Source organism: Lutra lutra, chromosome 7, assembly GCF_902655055.1.
Source record: "Lutra lutra chromosome 7, mLutLut1.2, whole genome shotgun sequence".
Lineage (NCBI taxonomy): Eukaryota > Metazoa > Chordata > Mammalia > Carnivora > Mustelidae > Lutra > Lutra lutra.
The window spans coordinates 62,655,634-62,682,102 of NC_062284.1; the positions used below are offsets into that span (position 1 = coordinate 62,655,634).

The 26,469-nt window shown below is 45.6% G+C and overlaps 2 protein-coding genes across 4 annotated transcripts in view; one reads left to right on the forward strand and one right to left on the reverse strand.

Annotated features, from left to right (window-relative positions):
• The window catches only part of TGM5 (transglutaminase 5), a 31,677-nt gene extending 7,875 nt beyond the window's left edge, over positions 1 to 23,802 (reverse strand). Inside the window, exons 1-6 of the mRNA XM_047737249.1 lie at positions 23,605 to 23,802; positions 17,588 to 17,767; positions 17,198 to 17,443; positions 12,950 to 13,068; positions 10,162 to 10,290; positions 9,399 to 9,576 (exon numbers count right to left, since the gene is read on the reverse strand). Coding sequence (XP_047593205.1) covers positions 9,399 to 9,576; positions 10,162 to 10,290; positions 12,950 to 13,068; positions 17,198 to 17,443; positions 17,588 to 17,767; positions 23,605 to 23,614 — 862 coding nt within the window. The 5' untranslated portion in view covers positions 23,615 to 23,802. The remainder of the gene's footprint in view (positions 1 to 9,398; positions 9,577 to 10,161; positions 10,291 to 12,949; positions 13,069 to 17,197; positions 17,444 to 17,587; positions 17,768 to 23,604) is intronic.
• Positions 1 to 26,469, forward strand: part of CCNDBP1 (cyclin D1 binding protein 1) — a 78,743-nt gene that overhangs the window by 47,966 nt on the left and 4,308 nt on the right. The window contains exon 12 of one of the 3 annotated variants that reach the window (XM_047737256.1): positions 17,578 to 17,623. The exons of 1 other annotated variant lie outside the window; for it this stretch is intronic. In XM_047737256.1, coding sequence (XP_047593212.1) covers positions 17,578 to 17,608 — 31 coding nt within the window. In that variant the 3' untranslated portion in view covers positions 17,609 to 17,623. Of the gene's footprint in view, positions 1 to 11,593; positions 11,622 to 17,577; positions 17,624 to 26,469 lie in introns of those variants that run through there. One more of the 3 variants, XM_047737259.1, reaches the window with a different exon arrangement.

Here is a 26,469-nt window from a genome sequence, read left to right on the forward strand (position 1 = left end):
CACAAATCCTGATTACACTGCTGAGCTCATGCTCAATTCTGAGCCCGCCTCCCAGTATTATGCACACAGTTCAGTGCTCTAGTATTTTCACCTTATTAAACATATCAAGCATTTTCCTATGTGATCAAATATTGGCACAAAGCCTCTCCAAGTCAGGGTGGGGACACATCTCTGGATACACCTTGGAACAGTGAGGAGAGAAGCCCAAAGGGGAACCTGGCGTTCTCTTGGAGTGGCAGGTCTGTGCAGGGCCAAGGAATGAGGACAGGGAGGGAGCAGAGCTGATAAGTGAATTGTGAGTGAAGGTAACAAAGGACAGCCTCCTAGGGGAGGGAGAAGTTTGGAAAAGCTGCCACTAAAGGAACATGAGACAGGAGGAAGGTGAGAGCATCAGGCGACTCAGGACCATTGCACAGAACACATTTCTGCTAAGATTACAGTCAGGAGGGTGGGTAAAAGGATACTCAGAGAAGGCACCAAGGAGAGTGGGCAGGGAGAGCAGGAAGCAAGCCTCTGAAATTCACCCTGACTGATCACAAACAGCCAGTTGGAATGTTGATGGTGATGTCAACTCCTGCTCAACAAGGCCAGACTGACCTTTCCCACCTGAACACAGGTCATTATTCTCACAGCATTCTGAAGTTCTCTAATAGACATAGCACATGGCTTGTAATGATTTGTTTGCAAGTAGGCCCTCCTAAGGGCAGAGTTTGTGTAATATCCATCTTTACCATTATACAGCCATTAACAACACAGAGCCAGACCTGTTTTGATTTAGTGCATTGTTGCTAGACTGGTGAATGAGTGTCCCAGGACTCTCTTCCCCTTTCTTCTGACTATCACAGCGCTATCATAATGACTGTGCACCATGCTTTGAGTAAGCTTGACTGTAAGCTTTGGAGTGGTGATGGATTTGCCCTCATCTGTTCCCCTGGCTTATGAGAGGCCTGGGATGGGGGACAACAGCCTGTCCCAGTGAGGCCACGTGGGGCAAGAATGGTTGTTAACATTCTAAACAATGTTTAGGGTGAGGAGTGAGTGAGTGAGGGGAGTGAGGCCTCCCTTAGCTTCCACATCACACTAAAGGAGCTAACAGCACCCAGAACTGCATGAGGTTGTACAAACTGCATGAGGTTGTACACACATATTTTTCCTGGGTTTTTGCTCCCTTTGTCCTGCCTGCTCTGTCCTCCCACAAAGAGCTCATCCTCTGTCATGGACTTGTCTCTCCCTGTGTGCCCACAACTTCTGAATTTGAATCTTGGGCCTGTATGGAGACCTCGCTGCTTCTTTTTTTTTTTTTTTTTTCATTGATAACTTACTAACATACAATGTATTACTTGTTTCAGGGGTACAAGTCTGTGATTAATCAGTCTTACACAATTCACAGGACTCCCCATATCACATACCATTCCCAATGTCCATCACCCAGCCACCCTATCCCTCTCACCCCCTCCCCTCCAGCAACCCTCAGTTTGTTTCCTGACATTAAGAGTCTCTTACGGTTTCTCTCCCTCTCCAGTTTCATCTTATTTCATTTTTCCCTTCCCTTCCCCTATGATCCTCTGTCTTGTTTCTCAAATTCCTCATATCAGTGAGATCATATGATAATTGTCTTTCTCTGATTGACTTTCGCTTAGCATAATACCCTCTAATTCCAAACACGTCGTTGCAAATGGCAAGATAATGGTTTTTTGAATGGCTGCATAGTTTTCCATCGTATATATATAACACATTTTCTTTATCCATTCATCTGTTGATGGCCATCTAGGCTCTTTCCATAGTTTGGCTATTGTGGCATTGCTGCTATAAATATTCAGGTGCACGTGCCCCTTTAGATCACTACATTTGTATCTTTGGGGTAAATACCCAGTACTGCAATTGCTGGGTCGTAGGGTAGCTCTATTTTCAACTTTCTGAGGAACCTCCATGCTGTTTTCCAGAGTGGCTGCACCAGCTTGCACTCCCACCAACAGTGTAGGGACATCGTTGCTTCTAAACACATCCCCAGCTGTGCTTGTCTTCCTTGCCAGCTGAAGGCGTCACCACCATTACAACGCCAGGCACGGTGCCGAGCACTGCACAGGCATGATCTCATTAAACTATCTCCACAATCCTGGAGTTGTCCCCACTTTAAAGAGGAGAAACCTGAAGCTTAGAGAGGTTGAGGTCACATGGCAGAAAGAGGAGAGCCAGGGCAGGATTTAAGCCCATGTTTCTCTGATCTCAAAGCATCCCCATGCTTCTAGCAACAGGCCACACCGCTGCAACTTCGCCAAGCATCCAGGCAACAGCTCATTCTCAGTGCATCTTTCTTTGTGAGTTTTCACTGCCTAATTCATACCACACTAACCTCCCTTCCCATGCTCTCACTTAATCCCAGTCACCTGTGCTACATATTTTATCAATGGATGGAGCTCTCTGGGATTTCCTGCATTTGTCGATCTTGTCAGCCAGATCACACATCCCCCTGGAGTAGGACTCATAGAGGACACTTTTCTTGCATTTCTTTGTTTCCAGCATAATGCTGGGCACAAAGTAGATATCATTAAATTTATGCTGACATGAGTTGTCTTTAACCTGTGGAAAAGATTTCTGCAGACTGTCAGTCCTAGTGACTCACAGTTTGACATGAGACTCAGGTGACTCTTACGGTGATAATTTTGTGGGAGCTGAGTCCCTTGTAAAAGGGAGGTGTGTGTTTTTGTGTGTGTGCACATGCTTGCACGTACACACAGTGATGCTTAGACAAAGGTGGGCATGATATCAGAATAGGGAGAAGGTTGCAGATTTCCCAAGGGATACATCACACCACACTGCCAGCATGAATTACTATGTCTCTTCATTCAGCCATTCAGAACTTATTCAGTGATACGTGTCAGGCCCCTGAGATTAACCAGGCAATGGGTTAGTTGCATACACAGAAATGAAAGACATCCCTGTCCTCAAGGAGTGTGGCTCATTTTTTGACTGGTACATCCCAATGGTGTATCAGAACATGGAGGCTGGGGGCGCCTGGGTGGCTCAGTGGGTTAAAGCCTCTGCCTTCAGCTCAGTTCATGATCTCAGGGTCCTGGGATCGAGCCCCGAATCGGGCTCTCTGCTCGGCAGAGAGCCTGCTTCCTCCTCTCTCTCTCTCTCTCTCTCTGTTTGCCTCTCTGCCTACTTGTGATCTTTGTCAAATAAATAAGTAAAATCTTAAAAAAAAAAAAAAAAGAACATGGAGTCTGTTTCAGGACTGGCCATGAAGCTTCTCACAAGTTCTTTTCCGTCCCCTGCTCCCCTATTACCTCCTCATGTGGAAATGTGACTCTCATTTAAAAGAGACATCAGAACAAGATGGGATTGGGAGGGAGACAAACCATAAGTGACTCTTAATCTCACAAAACAAACTGAGGGTTGATGGGGGGAGGGGGGTTTGGAGAGGGGGGGTGGGGTTATGGATATTGGGGAGGGTATGTGCTATGGTGAGTGCTGTGAAGTGTGTAAACCTGGCGATTCGCAGACCTGTACCCCTGGGGATAAAAATATATGTTTATAAAAATAAAATTTGAAACAACAGAAAAAAAAAATAAATAAAAAAATAAAAGAGACATCAGTGGGGCACCTGGGTAGCTCAGTGGGTTAAGCCTCTGCCTTTGGCTCAGGTCACGATCTCTGTCCTGGGATTGAGCCCCACATTGGGCTCTCTGCTCAGCGTAGAGCCTGCTTTCCCCTCTCTCTCTGCCTGCTTGTGATCTCTTGTGATCTACTGTGATAAGTAAATAAAATCTTTAAAAAAAATAAAAGAGAGGGCACCTGGGTGGCTCAGTGGGTTAAGCCGCTGCCTTCGGCTCAGGTCATGATCTCAGGGTCCTGGAATCGAGTCCCGCATTGGGCTCTCTGCTCGGCAGGGAGCCTGCTTCCCTCCCTCTCTCTCTGCCTGCCTCTCTACTTGTAATCTCTCTCTGTCGAATAAATAAAATCTTAAAAAAAAAATATGTTAAAAAAAAATAAAAGAGAAATCAGCATTAAGTTCCAGTTCAATTTGTTGAAATTGTTTGGTCAGCTTTGCTGCCACCCTTCCATGGTTTATACTGAAGAATATAGCCAAAGCTTCAGCTAATAGAATTGAAGGGACTGCATCTAAATATGATGATATTTAGCATCTTTTAATTTTTCCCTGGACACATAAATCTTCCATATGGGAAAAGTACCTTCCCCTCCTATGCCTTTAATTGTTCCTTAAGCCCAGAAGGTTATATTGTCTTGATTTTTCAGCTATACCTTCACAAGGTCATATTAGAACTGTTCTTCATTATCTGCAATGGCAATGAATCCCAAAGCTGCTCTAAAAAATATCTATTATAGGAGTACCTGGGGGCTCAGTTCAGTAAGAGTCCGACTCTTGATTTCAATGTAGGTCATGATCTCAGAGTTGTGAGATCAAGCCCCAGTCAAGCTCTACACTGAGCGTAGATCCTGCTTAAGATTCTCTCTCTCTCTCCCTCTGTCCCTCTCCCTCCTCACACACATTTTTAAATTTATTTTTATTTATTTTTATTTATTTATTTGATAGAGATCACAAGAAGGCAGAGAGGCAGGCAGAGAGAGAGAAAGGGAAGCAGGCTCCCTGCTGAGCAGAGCCCAATGCGGGGCTTGATCCCAGGACCCTGGGATCATGACCTGAGCTGAAGGCAGAGGCTTTAACCCACTGAACCACTCAGGTGCCCCAATTAGTTAGTTTTTTAAAAAGGGGCATGAAGCAATAGTTGAAATGAGATGGGTTGTTGGTTTGTACCAGGATGGTGGCAAGGAAGATGGTGAGCAGTGATCAGATTCTGGAAACATTTTAAAAAATAAATAAATAAAATAAAATAAAAAGGGACATGAAGCAGATCTGTTATGATAAATATTATGAAATGAGGAATATGATTAATTTAACCCTAAACCCTCCAAGGAACAAAGAAAGGAAATAATGTAAAAAAAAAAAAAAAAAAAGTGATGGAAATGATGGTGAACTGAATTTTAGGGGATGACCAGAAACACTTTGTGAATGAGACCCAGCAAGACCTCTGGAGTCCAAGAGGCTGAGATTAAAATAGTATCAGACTAAATATAATAGCTAACATTTATGTAAAGCTAACCAAGCGCCAGGCATTTTTCTATGTGCTGGCCATATATTAACCCACAACCTGGTAAGGGAACATTCCATACAACCCAAGATGTCTCATAAATCAATGGAGAATAATAGTAGATTTGTGTTTGAGCCAAAGGATGAAGCGAAATAATACACCAGGACCTTGGCTGAGGTTCCTTTTGTAGAGCTAAAGTCTCAGTAAAAACAATGAGAATAACAGTTTATTCAAATGAAGACAATGAGGTACTTTATAGAGGCCACTACACAACTCAGTGAGAAGAAATCTTAGGTGGACATCTAGCCCGGGTGTGTTCAATAAACTGTTAAGCAGAGAATCCTATATGCCAGGCAAGACAAGAGTAGGGACCCAATATACAAAAGATATACAGATGGGGTAGTTTTGGATGCAGAGAGGAGGGCCCAGTCCCGAGCAACACAGCCTCCTCATTTCCCACCACCCTTCCCACCATGGCTCTTGGGCCCAGGTGTCTACAGAGGAGGGGAATCATACTCCATAGACCTGCTCACAGTCAGAGTTCATGTCTTCCAAGTCGTTGCTGCTCCTGCCCCATGCAGCTGTGGGCAGGAAGAGACAAGGCACCTTCCTAGGATGCCTAGCTTTAAAACAAAAACGAAACCCCAATTTTATTGAGATATAATTCACATACCATGAAATTCACCCTTGTAAAGTATATAATTCAGGAGTTCTGGTCTAAGATGGCGACGTAGGAAGACCCTGAACTTACCTCCACCACACACACCAAATCTATCCCTATTTATAGAACACTTCCTCTTGAAGAAGAACTGAGGGCTGACTGAACAGCTTCTGCATAACAAAAGATAGATCACATGGAGAGCGGAAGAGAGAGGGAGACATGGTGACAAAGGGAACTCCCACCCCAACTCTGGGAACTGCAGCGGGGATGGATGATACTGGGAACCACCAGACTTAGAACCCTGACAAATGAGGGGGGTGGGGTGGAGGTAGAGCTGCTGGAACTCTCTTCAGGTTCCCTGTCACCGGGAGTGGATGGCCAGAACAGGAAAAGCCTGATGGCTAAGAGCTGTGGGTGGCCAGCCCGCAGTGCAGAGAAGGTAGGCCAGAGATTTGTCTGAAATTCCTAAAATAACAGCCACCTAAATGAGTGTCAAAGTAAAAGCCTGTTCAAAAAATTGGAAGTGTATCTTTGATGCAAGCAAATTTTCCTTTTGGTGATTTTTTTTTTCATCAGGAAGTTGAAGTTAATATGTTGACGTTTAAAAAGGCCGTTCTGAACAGAGGCAGTGCTGCAGAGGGAAGAATGCATTTCTGAGTCAGACACAAGAGTCACTTGGTCACTTCAAGCCTCAGTTTTCTCATCTGTAGATGATGCTAACTCGCAGGTGGTCATGAGTGAAAGTGCCCAGCATATGCCTGAAGTCCAGAGGATGCTGGGTAAATGGCAGTTGCTAGTGAGGTTTATGCATCAGTATAGCCTAGTGGTCACAGCGTGCCAGCCCTGGATATGAGACCTGCCTTGCTGCTCAGTTTACTCGTCTGCAAAGTGGAGATGATGATGGTAGACCTACTTCCTAAGGTCATTTGGGGGGATCACACAAGGTGATCCTAGCTGTACTTGCTAAACATTCCCGGCCCTATTTATTCTTAGCACTCTTCATGTATGTATTACCTCAGTTCTTCCAATAACCCTATGAGGTATGTACTATTACTTTCTCCATTCTAAGTCTGCGGCACAAGTTAAGTGACTTGCCCAAAGCTATTCAGCCAACTGATGGTAGTGCTGGTATTTGAACCCAAGCAGCCTACCTCCAGAGTCCACATGCCTCACCATTTAGGTTGTCAAGATTTTAGCACGGTGTCTGGCACTAAAGAGGTCCCCAGTAAATGACAGCTATTGTGAGTGTGAAATAACAATACTAACAACAAATGTGCTTTGGCAGCTATATTGGGCTAAGGAATTTGATAAGCCCTGGGATTTGATAAAGGCCAGGTCTTACTCATCTTTGTATCCAAGAGTACTTACAGCACCATACCTAGAATAGAATAAGGACTCAATAAGTGTGGCTGAATGAAAAATCAATTTTTCAAACAGATGCACTTATTGATATACCCCACAGTGGCCCTTTTGGGGAAGGCTGCTGCTGCTTGAGCTACAGTAGGATCAAGTCACATTTGACCCACTTTGCCCAACCCTTTGCTTCCCAGGTCACTAAGGGGCCACGATTCTTATAAACATTTTAATTGGCCTGCTCTCCTTGCATAATCTCCATTTACCGGCTCCACCCCTCTCATCACCCAATTCCAGACAACCACACCCAAAGCCCTAGTCCTCTCAGTCCTCACACACACACCCAGCCCATTCCCCTCTAGGTTTTTCCATGCAGAGAAAAGTTCCCTCTCCATCATGCCCAAGAGTAATCCATCCTTTGCCTGCCAGTCCTGTGTCTCCTCCCTGGATGACTCAGACACTCCAGTTCACCCATATCTCTGTGGCTCCCCAGTATCAAAGCTGTTGAATTCCTGGTTTCCTGTCCCTGAGCAATCGAAGCCTCCGAGTCAAGGTGTGGCTCTGCAGTGGCAGAGGAGGAAGAGCTCAGGACTTCTTCCTCATCAACCCATGTGAAGTCATCCTCTGTGGGTGTTTGCAGAAACTTCCTTGTACTCTTGGCCAGAGGCCTGGCACTCGCTCCCCAGCATCAAGGCGTGGGGGTGTCCCTAGGCTTCCCCAAGAGTCCAGAGATGGGCTTAGCACACATATGCACACAGACTGCACCAGGTTTTGCCATACAGGGAACTTCGTTGTTGTTGTTTTTAAGATTTATGTATTTATTTTAGAGAGGGACTGAGAACACAGTGGGGAGGGGCGAAAGGAGAGGGAGAGAGAGAGAATCTTAAGCAGACACCACTGTGAGCACAGAGCCTGATGCGGGGCTCCATCTCATAACCCTGAAATCACGACCTGAACCGAAACTAAGAGTCGGATGCTTAACCAACTATGCCACCTAGGCGCCCCTGTCATATAGGGAATTTCTACATGAAAGGCCTGAGCCCTCAAGGAACGCTAAGCTAGTCTCCCTGGGTTGGACTAGAGGGTGCTCTGAGCAAAAGTAGTTATTTGGCCTCTTTTCCCAGCTAACAAGAGTAAGAGTTTCCTGACCATGACCCAAGTCAGGTACACAGATATGCATGCCTAAAGGCTGAGAGCTGGCCTAGGCATGGGGGGCAGGGTGAGGGTCAGGACCAGTAGCAGGTTGGGCCCTGGGTGAGGCAGAAGGCTTCCTCCTGCTATGTCTAATATGTGACTCATTTCTAGGTATCAGTTGCCTCAAGATTCACCACTCCCCCCTTTCTTCTGCTTGCTCCTCTTGCCACCTACAAATCAACTTCCATCTGCTTTCCTTCCCCATTACATATTTTTATTTATTTTATTTTTTAAATTTTTAAAAGATTTATTTATTTAATTATTTGAGAGAGAGAGAGAAAGAGAGAGAGTGTGTGCACACGAGCAAGCATGGGAGCCCAAGCAGGGTGTGAGGAGTGTTGGTGGCAGAAGGAGAGGGAGAGAATCTCAAACAGACTCCCTGCTGGGCACAGAGCCATCTCTCCAGGCCTCAATCTCATGACCCTGGGATCATGATCTGAGCTGAAATCAAGAGTCGGATGTTTGATTAACTGAGCCATCCAGACACCCCCACCTCCCATACATAATTTTTAGATTTTCTTCTACTAGTGTAACATATACTTCCCATCTAAAGAACTGATCTCCCATTTTCCTTCATTCCCTATCTCCCTTGACTGAGTTGGGCCTCTAGACCTGCTGAACATGAGACAACTCCAAATTCAAGGTCATTTTACTTCAGCCGCCATCTTGCTCTGACCCTATAGGGCCCACACCACCACTGTGATGCACATTTCCCTTCCAGGTCAAGATCACTCTCCAGGCTCAGAAAGGACACTAATCAGTTTGTAAGTTTTCTAACTGACCTTTCATCTCATTCCTGTCTGGAACCAGACAATTTCTAGCCAGGCTCTCAGGCTGTCCAAAACCAAAGGAAGAGAAGAGTGGGGAAGGGTGCAATTTCATCCTCAGAACCACCAAGATAAGCCCAGACACATGAAGCCTGAAGCCAGTGATGAGACAGTTCTACAGAAACGACTTCCTTTGAAACATTCCCTGGTGGGACTTGTGCAAGACTGGAACGAGAATGGTTCAGAGGGCTATATGACATGGGCCAGAACACTTTGGGTTCTCTCCATGGGGCCCTTTCCGCTCCCTACCTGTGCACATGATGGCAGCAAAGACCCAGCACTGCCCGTAGCGCACTGGCTGGCAGCCTGCAGCATGCCACTGTTTCAGGATGGCCACACTTCCTGTCCACTCCGCAGGGTTGACCCCGTCTAAGTAATTCTCACTCCAGTTTCCATTGAGCACCCCGTTGTCATCGTTGCTGTTGATCTGAAGAGAAACCATATGCAGACACATTAAAAGCATCCTTTTCCTCAGCAAGATGTAATGTGTGGGCTTCCTCACAAGGTTTGTGGGCCTGAGACACAGCAGACTCCTTGATCTCATTTTACGTGGGACTTTCCAGACCTACTAGGGAAAGGGTGGGGTGGGAAGCCAGCCATTCTGACTTGTCTCCACTGTTAGTTTATTATTCTATTTCTACCCACCCCCTTCAAAGCAAGAGCTCAGCTTTTCGAGCTCTTAAAAATCCTTCAGAGCAAAGGAAATTTCGAAAAGACAAGACCATTTCCCAAACCAGAGCTACACTCAGCCTTCCCTAAAAATTGCAGTTTGGAATTAATCAAGGTGATGGCCCACACCCAGCTAATTCAGACCTCGACTGAGAAAACCTGTTACCCAGATTTTTGTCCTCAGTCTCAGCCAAATTGGCCTTGCCAGAGGGCCCCTGCTCTTAACTCTTCATCCCTCTGTTGCAGGGGGCAACTGTGAGTTGGCACCCCAACCCCACACGTGGCTTCCTCCCTCTCTGGACATACCCTGAGTGGGCAGAGCCAGAGCCAGATCCAAGCTTACCATGGCACACACCACTCTGCTGAGGTAGACCGGGCTTCCCCTCAGGGCACAGTCTGTGGCTGGGTCGATCTGGAAGTTCAGGCTCTTGTCTAGCAGCTCCAGGCAGATGTCTATGATATTCTCTTCAAACTATAAGGGGAGATGCAGAGGGGCAGAGCGCCCATAATTGGCACAGGCAGATATGGGAAGAAATTCATGACCCACCCCGCCCAGCTCTCGAATAGAGTGTGTTTGTGGAATGCAGACCCGTTTGGAAGGTAACTGTGTCCAGTAGCCCAGACACGAAGTGCATCCTAAGCCAGATGCAGGGTCTCAGAGCTCTGAGAGCTCTGGGGTCACAAGCCGCATGGTTTGCATATCCTACAAATCAAATCCCTGGTTAAAAGGAGTCTGGTTAAAAAGTCTCTTTTTCCCTCTTCACCTTTCAATGCCCACACTCCTGGAGCCTATGGGATGTTCTTGCTGAAACCATGTTGCCTCATCCTCCACCTCCAGCTGCTGACCCAGCTCATTATTGGCAGCTGCCAACTTGCCTTGGCACCTGTGACTCAGTTGGGCTCTGGAATGACTAATAGCATGTGAGGTACAAAAACTTCCCACCCAAGGCAGGCTGACTTGTCCTTCAGGCTTGACATGGATGCCACTTTATCTGAAGCTTTCCCTGAACCTGAACCTGTTTTAGCTTCAGGTAGGATGGAGCCAAGTTCTGTCTTCCCTGCCTGAGCATATGCTCTGTCTCTCTCTAGCTGTTCTTCTTCTTCTTCTTTTTTTTTTTTTTTTTAGATTTTATTTATTTATTTGAATGAGAGGGGGGCATGAGCAGGGGGGAAAGGGAGAAGCAAGCTCTCCGCTGAGCAGGGAGCCTGACGTGGGACTCAATCCCAGGACCCCGGGGTCATGACCTAAACCAAAGGCAGACACTCAACCAACTGAGCCAACCAGGTGCCCCCTCTCCAGCTGTTCTTGCAACTCTATGCCCCAGAACTGGCACAGTGCCCAACACATAGTAGGGATTCCATGCATTCAACTCCACAGTTGAATGAGAGTAAATTAATGCATTTATTCCCATGTAATATTCCCACTAGACAATAAATAGGATTAGGAGGCTTCTTTGACCCATCTTCCTCAGGGGAAAGTTCCATCAGTTCACTTTTCTGCTTTGAAATGTTTGAAGTCCTCTGGACCTTCAGAATCAAAGCTTTCACCTCCTCTAAACATAAGACCTTCCCTGATCCGGCCCCCTTCTACCTCTCCAGCCTCATGTCTCAACACCTCCTGCCTCATCATTTTGCTTCAGCAAAATCAGATTCCTTGTAACTGTTGCAGCAGACCAAACCGTTTCTCCCCTTTGTGTTTTGGCTAATGTGTCACTCTGCCTGGGATATTTTCTCCACTTTCCTTCACTTGTCAGTCCAAACATCTCCCTTCCTAGAAAGCTTCCTTGAGAGCTCCATGCCCAACCACATGCTCCTCCTCTGGTCTCCCAGAACCTCCTGTGCGCATCTCATTCTTTGCAATACCCACTGCATGGTAAGTGACCTGCTTATGTGACTGAGTCTCCATTACACCGTTAGCTCGGGACCGCGTTGAATTCATTTTCACATTCCTAGCACCTAGCACCCAGCCTGGCCTTCAGTAGACGTTCAGTGTAAGTCCACTAAACGAGAGGCAAGGAGAAAGGGAGGGGGGGTCAGAAAGAATCAGTTGCTCACTTCTGTTACTCACAGATGATGGTAAGCTCCTGTCTCTAGGGGCTCTCCAGATCCTCATTTGTCCATGCTAAGTGAGGAGCTGGGGAGGTCAGTTGGGGCCCGTTGAGGCTGCCAGATCTCATCTTACCTATGGCCACCTGGGGGGACCTAGGCTGTGTGGCTGCAGCCACATGTGTTAGAGTTCGATTTGGGCAGGTCTAGGAGAGGAACCCATATCAAATGGACACAAGGGCCCCCAGGATTTCCCAGCCAATAGCCAGCTGGCAGCGGGAGCTGGTCTTCTCCTGGCAACGGTGTTGAGAGAGAACCCTCTTCCCTGGCCTGGTGCTGTACTTCCTGGAGCACCTGCTGGAGGCTGAACTTTATGTGGGAGGCAGGCTTTCATCAAGGAAGAAGTTGCAAAACACTGCGATGAACACAATGCAATTTTTATCAAAAAATCATGGTTTAGAATATACACAGAAAAGAAAATGTACAGAAACATACACCATGCTGGTGACAGTGCTTAGCATGGCCTTCATACGCCAAGTACCTATTTTTGCAATGTTTCTTGTAAAGTTTTTTAATCAGCCAGGTATTAGTTTTATAATGAAAAAGATATCAAACTAACAAAGAGGTAATAGTAACCAGGAGGGAAATGCTGCATGTCCCTGAGATGTTCAGGGACAAGTTACCTCTGTATGACAGAGCTGATCCTAGGGTCTGTGGTCTGGGCGATGAGGCTGAAGTGAGAGAGGCAAAGCGGGCCCTAGTGGAAACAGTTCAACAAACAAAAACCAGGCACCATCATGGCCGTCATCACTCTTGTCCCTTCATCCTCATCAGCATACTCGAAGGAATTCCAGGGTGGGTGTCTTTAGCTGCCTTTCCCCCTTGGATCCTGATGTCCAAACCAGACATGATCAGCAAAGAACATCTTCCAACTGTCTATGACTGCTCCTCTAGCTCCCTGGAGTGTCATCTCACACCTTACTGTTCCCATTTCTCAGTTTTGGGTGAACCCTGCATGAGGAGAACCCTCCCACCCTGCTCCTGTTCCCCTCTTCCCATGAGCTGTGAATAGGACTGAGACTCACCTGTCCATAGTTCCAGGGGCATGGGCGGATCCAGTTCTTGTTCCCTTGGTAAATGAAGCCATAATCATTCACAACATATTCCTGCCTCTGGGCCTCACTGTCCAAGTAGACAGAATCGTCTAGGAATCAAAGTGGCAGAACACAAAGCAAAGAGGTCATTTTGCCCTTCCTGCCCCATTCCCATCCCCAGAAGACAAAGTCCCATGGAAACTGAGCTCTGGGAGCACCTGGTTGGCTCACTTGGTTAGACTGCCTTTGGCTCAGGTCATGATCTCAAGGTCCTGGGATTCAGCCCCACTTTGGACTTAGGGCTCCAGCTTCTGGCCTTAACAGGGAGTCTGCTTATCCCTATCCTTCTGCCCTTACCTTTGCTCTCTCTGTCTCTCAAATAAATAAATAAAATCTTTATTAAAAAAAAAAAAAAAAAAAAAGCTCTGGGGAGGGCACTGGATAACACCAAGAGGGGCAGAAGGCGGCTGGTTCTTGGAGAGACCCACCTACAGTCCCTCAACACCAGCCACAGGTTCAATCCAAACATGAGGTTGAACAGAAAAAAATTTACCTTTGGTGGAATTTCTTGGTTCACACAGCACATTTACATCCTCACCCTATTTAAGAATGAGGGAACAGGCTCAAAGTGGTAACTTGTCCAAATCACATGTAAGTACAGAGTGAAATTTGAACACAGAATCCATATGACACCATATTCCATGATCTTTCTGCTACACTCAACTAATCCTGATTGGAAAAGAGCAAACCAGAATTTTGGGGTTGGCAGTAACCTCCTCATTCATTTTGTAGGAATTTAGTCTAAAGACAGTATTTTGGAAGTACACAGAGATTTGGATGCTAAGCTGTTTATCTGAGTTCTGTTTATGACACTGAAAAGCTGGAAACAACCTAAATGCCTGGTTCTTGGAGCTGATTAAATAGCCATACTTCTGTACACTATTAAAATAAGATCATAATGGGGCACCTGGGCGGCTCAGTGGGTTGAGCCTCTGCCTTCGGTTCAGGTTGTGATCTTGGGGTCCTGGGATTGAGCCCTGCATCGGGTTCTCTTCTTGGTGGGGAGCCTGCTTCCCCCTCCCCCTCTGCCTGCCTCTCTGCCTACTTGTGATTTCTCTCTCTGTCAAATAAATAAATAAAATCTTTATAAAAAAATAAGATCACAAAATTGTATATACAGGCATCAAAATCTACACATGATATATTCAGATTAAATGGGTTATATAATAATGTTATAACATAAATTGATGTTTGTTAAAAACATATTTATGCAGAGGATTTTTTTTTAAAGATTTTATTTATTTATTTATTTGACAGAGAGAGATCACAAGTAGACAGAGAGGCAGGCAGAGAGAGAGAGGAGGAAGCAGGCTCCCCGATGAGCAGAGAGCCCGACGAGGGACTCGATCCCAGGACCCCGAGATCATGACCCGAGCCGAAGGCAGCGGCTTAACCCACTGAGCCACCCAGGCGCCCCTTGAAGGCTATTCTAAAAGGGGTTAATAGTAAATTTTTTCCCTTTTTCCTATTGCTATTCTCCAGATTTTCTGGCATGAACATGTATTACTTTCGTGGTATAAAAAAATTATCTTTGGGATGCCTGGGTGGCTCAGTGGATTAAGCCTCTGCCTTCAGCTCAGGTCATGAGCCCAAGGTCCTGGGATTGAGCCCTGCATCGGGCTCTCTGCTCAGCAGGGAGCCTGCTTCCTCCTTTCTCTCTGCCTGCCTCTCTCCCTACTTGTGATCTCTGTCTGTTGAATAAATAAAGAAAAATCTTTAAAAAAAATTATCTTTTTAAAGTTGAGAATGAACGAACAAAGGCCATGGAAACAGGTTTCCCCTTTGCATTGTCCTGGGACAGTCTGGAAGCACTACCAAACCCTTAGGTCAAAGTGCTCTCCTTGCTTCCTCAGACTCAGCCTGCATGGTGGAGGATGACCCCTGTGAGAGATGCATTTTATTGAGGTCTTTCACCAGTATGGTGAGACCTGCGGGTTCACGGTTGAGACCATACAGATCCCTCCTCACAGTGGGGGCTAGCAGTGGCCAGAACTCCAGGGTGGGGCTCCCCAGCCAATATCTTGGACATGGTCATGGGGTAGCCACTGAACCTGACTTCAGCCCCTAACTGCTCCCTAGTCCCATAGTGAGACTCCCTGGAACCTGGATAGGGCACAGCTACAAAAAAAAGTCCTCACAGATATCGCTTTCCTCCTCATAGCTCAGGGGAGACCTCAGTACAGTCTGAAATCCACAGTCTTGGAGGCCAGGAGGAGTGTGTATAAGAGAGGGAGAGATAGAAACAGACAGACAACTATCCTCCTTGACACAGTGGCAGGGCCTTTTCACATGGCTAATGGGTGAGAGCTCTGGGCCACTCAGTGACACTTGCTGTGTGTGGTGGGAGGCGGTTAGAGATGCTAGATTCCAGCCAGGTTCTTTTTTTTTTTTTTCTTTTTAGTTCAATTCATTAACTATCTTTTTTAAGATTTTTATTTATTTATTTATTTATTTGACGGAGAGAGAGATCACAAGTAGGCAGAGGGGCAGGCAGAGAGAGAGGGGGAAGCAGGCTCCCTGCTGAGCAGAGAGCCCAATGTGGGGCTCGATCCCAGGACCCTGAGGTCATGACCTGAGCTGAAGGCAGAGGCTTAACCCACTTGAGCTAACCAGGTGCCCCCCAGCCAGGTTCTGATACCACTCACCTGGCCCCCTTGGGATAAGGTTGGGGGAGCAGTAGATGAGAGGGTGGAAGGGGAAGGGACATCCTCTAACTAGAAGTAAGACTGTTGAGCCCCATTCTCTACTATCAGCTCTTTCTGCCCTTCTTCCCACTCTTTCCTCTTGGCTTGTCCTTCATTCTGCTCACACCATGTCTATATGTCTGTATAACTACTCTGCCCCCAGGTAGATTTAGATGACAGGGATTGTGGGGACATGTAGTGCTGGGCTATTCCATGTAGCTTTGTTTGTCTAAGACAAAAACTGGAAATAGCCAAAGTACCCATAAGTAGGAGACCAGTTAAAAACATTTGGTGCATCCAAACAGTGGAGTACTTGTAGCCATTAAAAGAGACATATTGATAGGAAAATACATTCAAAATTGAATTGTTGAATGAAAAAAGCAGGGCATTCTATGTACCATATAATCCCATTTGTGGTATGATTATATAATCACACACATATGCATATATGTATAAGTACATATTTATTTAAGCATAAAACATTTTTGTAAGGCTGCACAAGAAAGTGTGAACAGGATTTTCCTCTGGAAGATGGAACTTGGAGATTGGAATGAGGTTTTACTCGTCACCTTATACTTTCCTTCCTGCCTCCTTTCTTTCTCTCTTTCTTTCCCACCTTCCCTCCCTTTTTTCCTCCCTTCCTCCTTCCCTCCCTGCCTTTCCTTCCTCCCTTTTCTCCCTTCCCTTCCCTTCCCTTCTTTCTTTCTCTTTACCTCATTCCACACTCAATACAATTTTACTTATAATGAAAAAATTTAAGTTAACTTAAAAATATATGGTGGGGCGCCTGGGTGACTCAGTTGGTTAAGTGCCTGCCTTCAACTCCGGTCATGATCCTGGAGTCCTGGGATGAAGCCCTGCATCCGGCTCCCTGCTCAGTGGGGAGTCTGCTCTTCCCTTGCCCTCTGCCCACCCCCACCCTTGTTCTATCTCTCACTTGTGCGCACATGTGCATGCTCTCTCAAATAAATAAATAAATAAATAAATAAATAAATAAATAAAATCTTTTAAAAAATATATAGTAAAAGTAGATGTTAATAGTGGTCAAATTTCATTATAATAGTTTTTAAGTAAAGATAACTAGTCTCATTTTTTAAAAAAGATTTTATTTATTCATTTAACAGAGAGGGAGAGTACAAGCAGGGAAAGCAGCAGGCAGTGGGAGGGAGAAGCAGGCTCCCCGCTGGCCCAGGAGCCGGATGTGGGACTCCATCCCAGGATCCCGGGATCACAACCCGAGCTGAAGGCAGACGCTCAACAAACTGAGCCACCCAGGCCTCCCAGCTTGGCTCATGTTTTTAAAATTCTAAATAAGTAAATAAATAGCAACTAGTCCCGCCCTCTTTGTTGGTGGTTGGGAGTAGATGCTGAGTGCATGCAGTTGGGAGGTTTCTGGTAGCCAAGGAACAGGGGTCTAGAAATCCTTGAGCCTGGCTCTCTGTGGCACTGATAAGGGGGCAGAGACAAGAGGCCCCCACACAGACACTCGCCTTACCTGGGCACCAGGGATTGAAGAGCAGGATGAACTCCCCAAGCTGGTAGGCTGTGACGGATCTCTGGAAAGAGTCAATATGAACTTTCAAGAGATACCGACCCACAGGTGCCACAGGAGGGGCGCACAGGCTCACCTCCAGGGAGCTGGCCCCATTAGTCTCCGGAGAGGCAATCCATGGGCTGGGGCCATGACGACCTGTTAGGCTGAACAGGGCTCGAGTCCCATTGGACAGGTCTGGTAGGGGTCCTGGGAGGGAAGCAGAACAGAGGCTCTGTGTTTCAACCCTCCAGAATCTCCCTAAATACATCACACACACACACACACACACACACACACACACACACACACACACACAAATACACACACACTCACACCCTCAGGGGTCCTCACCAGTCTCAACGACGAAGATGATATTGTCCAGGTCTGGCTGGAAGCCCCGGTTCCTGAAGTACAGAGTGACGTTGAAGGACTGGCCCCGGCGGACTAGGAGGCGGTCAGTGCTGATCTCGTCTGTGTGGTGCCGCACGTTGTTCTGGGAGCTCTGGAGGTCTGTGAGGGCCACTTCCAGCCCTGCAACAGGGCAGCCAGGAGCATGTGAAAAAGCAGGGTTGTGGAGCCTGGTCCAATACTGCCCACCACTTATTAGTTGTACAAAATTGAGAAAGAAGCTTAACTTCTCTGAGCCTCAGTTTCCAAGTCAGTAAAACAGAATCCATGATACCAGCCTTACATGGTTTTTATGAGGATTAAATGAAGATTCATACATGCAGGTGCCTCTTTCTTACTTCCTTTACCCTCCCTTCCTTGCTTCCAGGACCCTCTATCCGCATCTTGCTTACACTCTCCTGGAGATGCATGGTTTTCTGCCTCTATCCAACCCCTTTTGTAGTCCTGGTCAAGTGTGATCACTCCCTTCAGCCTAGCATATCTCCAGATTCACCCCAGCATCCAGCTTTTGGACTCAAGTTAACAGTTTCAGTTGGCCCAGTACCAGCCTCCACATCTAGATCTGGTAGTACTATGCTTTTAGCAATTTGCTGACTCTCTGCCCTCCACTAATGCCATGTGCCTATTGCCCTGGGAGCTGGGATTCTGAGGACAGTCAAAGAAAGGCCCACTCCCAGGGGCACCTGGGTGGCTTAGTCAGTTAAGCGTCCAACTCTTGGTTTTGGCTCAGGTCATGGTCTCAGTGTTGTGAGATTAAGCCCTGCACAAGGCTCCACACTAAGCGGGCAGTCTGCTTGTGTTTCTCTTCTTTCCCTCCCCCTTGCCCCCCCCCCGCCGAATAAAAATAAATCTTAAAAAGAGAAGAAGAAGAAGGAGGAGGAGGAGGAGGAAGGAGAAGAAGAAGGAGGAGGAGAAGGAAGAAGAAAGAAGAAGAAGAAAGAAGAAAGGCCCTCTTCCTGCCTTCTGGAGCTTCTAATGAAACACAGATTGATCTCACTGTTCTCCAAGTGTGTCTCCCTGAAAGAGGCTCCATTTGTGACTTCCTGATGTTTGACCATGGTCTTACAGTGGTCCCCAGGCACCTGGGCTCACAAGCTTTAAAGCACAACTGGCTCTCCTATCTCCTTCTTAGTCTTTATGCATTCGTGTGTGACAAGTCCCTTTATCCAAATTAAAATATCTCTGATGCCAACCCATCCCTTTCCAAATTTACACAATTCTGGCCTCCTCACTTCATACCTAGTGACCATAAGAACCTCTATCAGATCTCCTGCTTCCTACTCATTCCCTCCTAACACATCACCAGATTTTCTTTCCTCAAGATAAATTGATCATGCCAACCTTTTGCTCTAAAAGTTCTGAGATACCCCACAGCCCACCATAAAAAGACACACTCCTTAACCTGACATTTATTACCACACCTGGTCTTCACCTACACTTGCATTCTCACTTCTCACCACTCCCATTATGGACTCTCTCCTCTAGCCAATCTGTCCTCAAGCAAATGGTAGCCTTGCCTGTCCATATATTTTGATCCTGCTGTAACGCCAACTTAGAATGGCCTCTCATTCCATCTGTCCCAACCAAATATCTAACCAAATTCCACCTGTCCTCCAAGGTCTGTTGAAGACCCATCTGTTTCATGAAGCCTGCTCCAGTTGACCCACCCTTCTTCCCATTTCCCACTGATCTGCCGTACTTAACTGCATCACTTACAGAAAATCTTAATTGCTTCATTTAGTTAATGCCATGCTCATTTTTTTCAATTTTATCAAACTTTTACTGAGAGCCTACTAATTTCAGGATCAGCATGAGAGCTTCAGGTAGTTTTGTCAAGTTTTTGTCTGTCTTCCACCACGAGGATAGAGGCCTAGCTGTTTTGTCTCAGCTGTATATAGATTATAAGAAATACAAACCAAAGCATTTGACGATATCCAACACCCTCTCATAATAAAATGCAAGTAAATTATATCTAGGAAAATAAGTAAATTTGCTCAACCTGATAAAGATTATCTGGGAAAAATCCAAGCCAAAACCATACTTAATAGTAAAAAACTAGATACTTCCCCCTATGTTGAGGAACAAGACAAGGATGTCTCCTCTCTCCCCATTCATTAGCATTATATTGGAGTTTCCAGCCAATATACACTGGAAAGAAGCAGTACAATTATCTTTATTAACATATAACACGATCTTGAGGATAGCAAATCCTAACAAATCCACACACAAAATTAGAACTAGTAGACATATTCATTTACTGTCATCAAAAATTAATTGCATTTCATACACTTGTGATGAATAAAGTTGCACCCCTACCTCACACCATATAAAATAATGGGCTCAAAATCAGTTAAGGACTTGAGTGTAAGGGGTAAAACTATAAAACATTTAGAAGAGGGGCACCTGGGTGGCTCAGTGGGTTAAGCCTCTGCCTTCAGCTCAGGTCATGATCCCAGGGTCCTGGGATCGAGCCCCGCATCGGGCTCTCTGCTCAGCAGGGAGCCTGCTTCCCCCCTCTCTCTGCTTGCCTCTCTGCCCACTTGTGATCTCTGTCTGTCAAATAAATAAATAAAATCTTTAAAAAAAACATTTAGAAGAAAACATAGGGGTAAATCTTCATGATCTTGAACTAGGAAATGATTTCTTAGATATGAAAGAGAAACACAAGCAATAAAAGAAAAAAACTATAAATTAGATTTCATCAAAACTAATAACTTGTAGTTTCAAGTACATCTTCAATAAAATGAAAAGACAACCCATAGAATGATTGAAAATATTTGTAAATCATATATCTGATAAGGGACTTGTATCAAGAATATATAAGGAGGGACACCTGGGTAGCTCAGTTGGCTAAGCTGTTGCCTTTGGCTTAGGTCTTGATCCTGGGGTCCCAAGATGGAGCCCTGCATTGGGCTCCCTCCTCAGTGGGGAGTCTGCTTCTCCTACTTCTTCTGCCCCTCTCCCTTGCTCATGCTGTCTTGCATGCATACTCTCTCTCTCTCTCTCTCAAATAAAGAAATAAAATCTTTAAAAAAGAATATATAAAGAATTTGTATGACCTAATAATAAAAAAAATAAAAAATGGGCGATTGATCTGAATAGACATTTCTCCAAAAGAATATGCAAAAGACCAATAAGCAAATGAAAAAATGTAAACATCATTAATCATTAGGGAAATGCAAATTAAATACCACTTCACACCCACTGGGATGGCTCTAATAAGAAAAACAGAAAATAACAAGTGTTGGTTAAGGATGTGGAAAAACTGAAACTCTATACATTGCTGGTGAGATTGTAAAATGGTGCAGTTGCTTTGGAAAACAGTATGGCAGTTCTTCAAAGAGTCAAAAATAGAGTTACCATGTGACTCAGCAATTTCACTCCTAGGTATGTACCCAAGAAATTGAAAATATATGTTCACACAAAATCTGTACATGAATATTGATAGAAGCTTTATTCATAATAGCCAAAAAATGGAAACCATCAAATGATTACTGGATCAATGAATGTGGTATACCCATACAACAGAAACTTGAAAACATTATGCTAAGTGAAAGGAGTTAGACATAAAAGGTCACATGTTATATGATTCACATTATGAAATCTGCAGAATAGGTAAACTCATAGAGACAGATGGTAGATTAGGGTTTGCCAGGGCCTGGGAGGAGGTGGGAATGAGATGTTACTGTGGATGGGTATGGTGTTTCTAATAAAAAGAAATATAAGCATAATGGTCAGCACATTGTAGGTACTAAAAGATTGTTAGGGCTCATGGGTGGCTCAGTCAGTTAAGCATCCAACTCAGTTTTGCTCAGGTCATGATCTCAGAGTCATGAGATGGAGCCCTGCATTGGACTCCACACTCAGCATGGAGTCTTCTTGAGATTCTCCCTCTCCTTTCTCCTCTGCCCTTCCCCCTGCTCTCTCTCTCTAAAATAAATAAGTAAAATCTTAAAAAAAAAAAAAAGATGTTTGTTAGTTTGAATAGAGTTCTCTATCCTTTGCATAATCATTCTGCACTTATTTCAAATTCAACCAACACCTCATTGGAGGCTGGGCACCATCCTAGGCACTCTGTCTCATTGACTCCTCACCACAATGTTGGAGGGATGAAATGCCATGTCATTCACACTTAGAGATGAGAAAACAAGGTTCAGACAGATTAGATGTCTTATCTAAGCTTGAACCTAGGGTTACTGGCCCAAGTCCTGTGCTCTTTCCATTACCCAACACTAGCTGCATTGCTCTTCCTCACTCATGTTCAGAAAGGACATCTAGCCCACTCTCAGCGGGACTAGTGGAAAAAGAAGTTCACTCTTTTTGGAGACCAGATGACTAGACAGACATTACTAACTGGCTCCAATTCAGGTTGGGCATGTGACCCAGAACACTCAACAGGTACAGCAACATTTGCCTGACAGCAAGCACTGAGGCCAAATCTCATCTTCTGGATATATCATGGGTCAAGTTAATCTCTGCCTATAATGTTGGGATCGGTCTTCACTCCAGATACCAGATGTTCAAATATGGGGCACATTTATTATTGGCCATATTTGTTCTCCTTTATGTGAGGAGAGAAGGGAGTGAAATGATCAGGGAGATAGAAAGGAAATTATAGGAAGAATTTTTAAAGTAATTGATCTCAGAGATAAACTGATTTATCCTAGAGAAACACTCCTACATAAGTACAGAGGCATCCATAAGAATGTGCCTTGCAACATTGCTTATATAACTGGAAAATGAGAAACAACCTAAATGCCTACCAAAAACGGACTGGATAGGGGCGCCTGGGTGGCATCCTGATCTTGGTTTTGGCTCAGGTCTTGATCTCAGGCTCATGGGTTTGAGCCCTGCAGCAGGCTCTACACTCAGCTGGGAGTCTGCTTCCCTTCTCCCTCTCCCTTCCCCCTGCTCTCTCTCATAAATAAATACATCTTTTTTTTTAATGGGACTGGATAAATAAATTATTTATACCTGTACTATGGGATGCTTTGCAAAGTGGGAAATTTTGAAGTAGATTTATAGATACTAATTGGCACAGGTAGAGCTCCAACACATTACTATTGAGTGAAAAAATATCAAGCCTTAGAAAAATACGTGTAACATGATGATACCATGATACACCAAAAACAAGCTTGGCGTATATTGAATATATATCTTTATTTATAGACAAAAGACTAGAACAGTTGTTTCTCTTAGAAATGATCACAGTGGTTTCTCAAGATGAGGCTGAGGTTGGGGGTGGCAGGCAGGCGACTGTAGCTTTATCTGTAATTATGTTTTATTTTACTCCAACTATGTACCCATGTATTTCTTGTGTAGTTAAAAATTATAAAAACTTAAACAAAAAATAGTAAATGAAGATGTGGCTGTTAAGTTTGTAGAGCTTGGAGTTCATTCTTATAAATGGTTTCAACTAACCATTTACTCTTCAGTAGAAGCTTTCTAGAGAGGGAGTTGATACAGACAGGAGTGGTGGTGGGAAGATGAGCTAAAATGAGGAAAAGACCTCCTGAAGTGGGGGAAAAAAGGGAAGATATGAAGATGAGAGAATGTTGGAGTTGAAAGACAACTTCGAGATTGTCTTGTCCACCTCCATCCCTTATGTTTCAGGCCAGGGGCTGGGAACTAGAGAAGTGACTTGCTAAATGTTAAAGAGTCAGCAAGTGCTAGAGGACGGGATCCCTGACCCACTCATCCCTGGCCCTGCCCCGTCCCGCTGGGTTATGGAAGCAGACATGCTGGTACACAGCTATTTGGCTATGTGTACCAGCCAGCCTCCACCTTGTCTCCTGGGTCTCAGGCTATCAACAAATACTGAGGTTCCTGAGTTTCTGCTCTTTCTGCCTCAGTTCTTTATTTACTCTTTTCTTCCCCTGAATCCATTCTCCCCTTGACTTCCTATGGTCTCTCTGTCTTCTTTCTCTTTCTGCTCCAGCTGCCCTGTGGGCCTCCCCTACCTTGCTCCATGGTGGCTGCCTCTGGTTCCTGGGCTGCTCCCCACAGGAGAGCTGGGTGGTGTGGAGCTTCAGGAAACTGGTTCTGGAGTGGTTTTCTCCCCCTCCATCCTCAAGACTCCAGGAGACACTGAAGGCAGGGTGGCTGCTGCACTGCCACCTGCTTACTGGGCAGATCACAACTAGTTTTCTCACTTGCCCTCAGGTTTTTCTTGGCAGCGTTGCTTGGCTGAGAGGAAGTGTGGAGGCCAATGAACTCTCAGGCCCGTGTGCCATGTGAGCTTTTGACAGCTCTTGGGCAATGGGGCCTTCCATGGCAGTTGCTGTGCTGTAGTCGGGGAGCCAGGTGGGGGAGATGAGCTGATGGGGCCTCTCAAGGGATGGAGGGGGCTGTGCCTCCCCGAAAGAAAGAATACCAGGGTCCCAAGACCACAACTCACAACTGAGAAAGCCTGGGAGAGTTCTCAAGCCTAGAACTCTGCTCGGCCTTTTTTTTGCCCTGAAGAGTCACTTTCTAGACATCAAATACAAATGGAACCCACTCTGGATCACCCTTGGTATGATTTTGTAGTATTCCTTTTTTGGCGGAGCTATTGTCTTGGGTGAAACCTGCTGGTGAAGGTGAAACTCAGATAAAAGCAGTAGAGGAAGCAAACTTGGGAAGATTCATGGAGGAGTTTTGGAAGTAGATTAGAGGTTGGGAATGCCAATGAGTGACCTTGATTCTATTAAGAACAGTACATGTTCTGGGAGTGAGTGTGCAGGGAGAAAAGCACAGATGGGAGAAGACAGGTGGAAGGAGGGGAAAGGGCTCTTCTCAGGGAGTGGGTGGGACACTTTAAGGCTCCCCTCCCCCACCCCCCCTCCACACTGCCTCTCCCTCCTGTGGGACCCTTTTCTGTGCATTCTCCTGCTTTCTGCGTCCCTTAACCTCCCTCCTTAGGAACCTCACTCATCACCATCTGCCCTCTCTCCTGTATTTTTTTATTAATTATTTTTATTAACATATAATGTATTATTAGCCCCAGGGTTACAGGTCTGTGAGTCATCAGGCTTACACATTTGATAGCAATCACCATACCACATACCCTCCCTGGTGTCCATAACCCAACCCCCTCTCCATACCCAACTCCCCACAGCAACCCTCAGTTTGTTTTGTGAGATTAGGAGTCTCTTATGGTTTGTCTCCCTCCCGATCGCATCTTATTTCATTTTTTCCTTCCCTACCCCCAAACTCCCCACCTTGCCTCTCAAATTCCTCATATCAGGGAGATCATATGATAATTGTCTTTCTCTGATGGACTTATTTCACTTAGCATAATACCCTCTAGTTCCATCCACATTGTCGCAAATGGCAAGAGTTTAATTTTTGATGGTTGCGTAGTATTCCATTATATATATATGTATACATATACATACACACACACACACACACACACACACACACACACACACCACATCTTTATCCATTCATCTGTTGATGGACATCTTTCCCTAGTTTGGCTATTGTGGACATTGCTGCTATAAATATTCAGGTGCACGTGCCCCTTCCGATCACTACATTTGTATCTTTAGGGTAAATACCCAGTAGTGCAATTGCTGGGGCATAGGGTAGCTCTATTTTCAATTTCTGAAGAATCTCCACGTTGTTTTACAGAGTGGCTGCACCAGCTTGCATTCCCACAACAGTGTAGGAGGGTTCCCTCTCTCCCGTATTTTCGACTCTCGCTCTCCCCAGTCTGCTCTTACAATGTGTGTATCTATGCACATACGCAATTCACTACCACACACACACACACACACACACACACACACACATACCTTTAATCCAGAATGGAACGCCTCCCCTCTCCCCTTCCTCCTGCATTTCTGGTCTTGGTGTGTGAGGATGGTGCCTGCCCAGTCCCTTTGGGAGCCACCTTGTAATTCTCTGTCTTCCTGGCCTCCTTTAGGCCATCAGTCGCTGAGCCCTGCCAGTCCAGCTCCTGATTATCTCCTAACATTAGCCCGTCTTCCCTGTGCCCTTGGCCCTGCCTTCTCTGAAGCACCCCCTTGCCTGGACAACTCCCTCCCATCCTTTTTCCAAAAGAGCCATCTTCATGATTTTTCTGAAGTGCCAATTTAGTCAGGTTGCTCTTGGCTTAAAATCCAGCAGTGGTTTGGGGTGCATGGGTGGCTCAGTCGGTTGAGCATCCGATTCTTGGTTTCCCCTGAGGTTGTGATCTCGGGGTCATGGGATTGAGCCCCATGTGCAGCTCTGCACTGGGCATGGAGCCTACTTAGGATTCTCTCTCCCTTTCCCTCTCGGGATACCTGGGTGGCTCAGTCGGTTAAGCATCTGACTCTTGATTTCGGCTAAGGTTATGATCTCAGGGTTGTGGGATCGAGCCCCGTGTGGGGCTCTGTGCTCAGTGGGGAGAGTGCTTGGGATTCTCTCTCTCCCTCTGCTTTCCCCACCCCAGTCACGCTCTCTCTCTCTCTCTCTAAAATAAATATATCTTTTAAAAAATCCAGCAGTGGGTCAAGTCCAAACTTCCCAACATCGCCCCCAAAGCCCTTCAGGATCTTTCCTTCCTGCCTGGAGTCCACTCAGGCCAAAGTCCTGCTGTTCTCAGATGCAGACCTGCTCTCCTGCACCTGTCAGTCTCTTTCTGAATGTTCTTCTCTCAATTGTCTACTTTCTCAGATCCAGGCTCAAGCACTTCCCCTCCAGCAAGTTTTCCTAACACCCTCTCAACTACCACACCAGGCATTTGGGGGCACCCCCTTTTCATTCCCTATTAGCCAACTCATACACAACATTATAAATATTTAAACTATTTTCCCCCCAGACCCCTGGAAGGTATGACCTAGTCTTATTAATATATC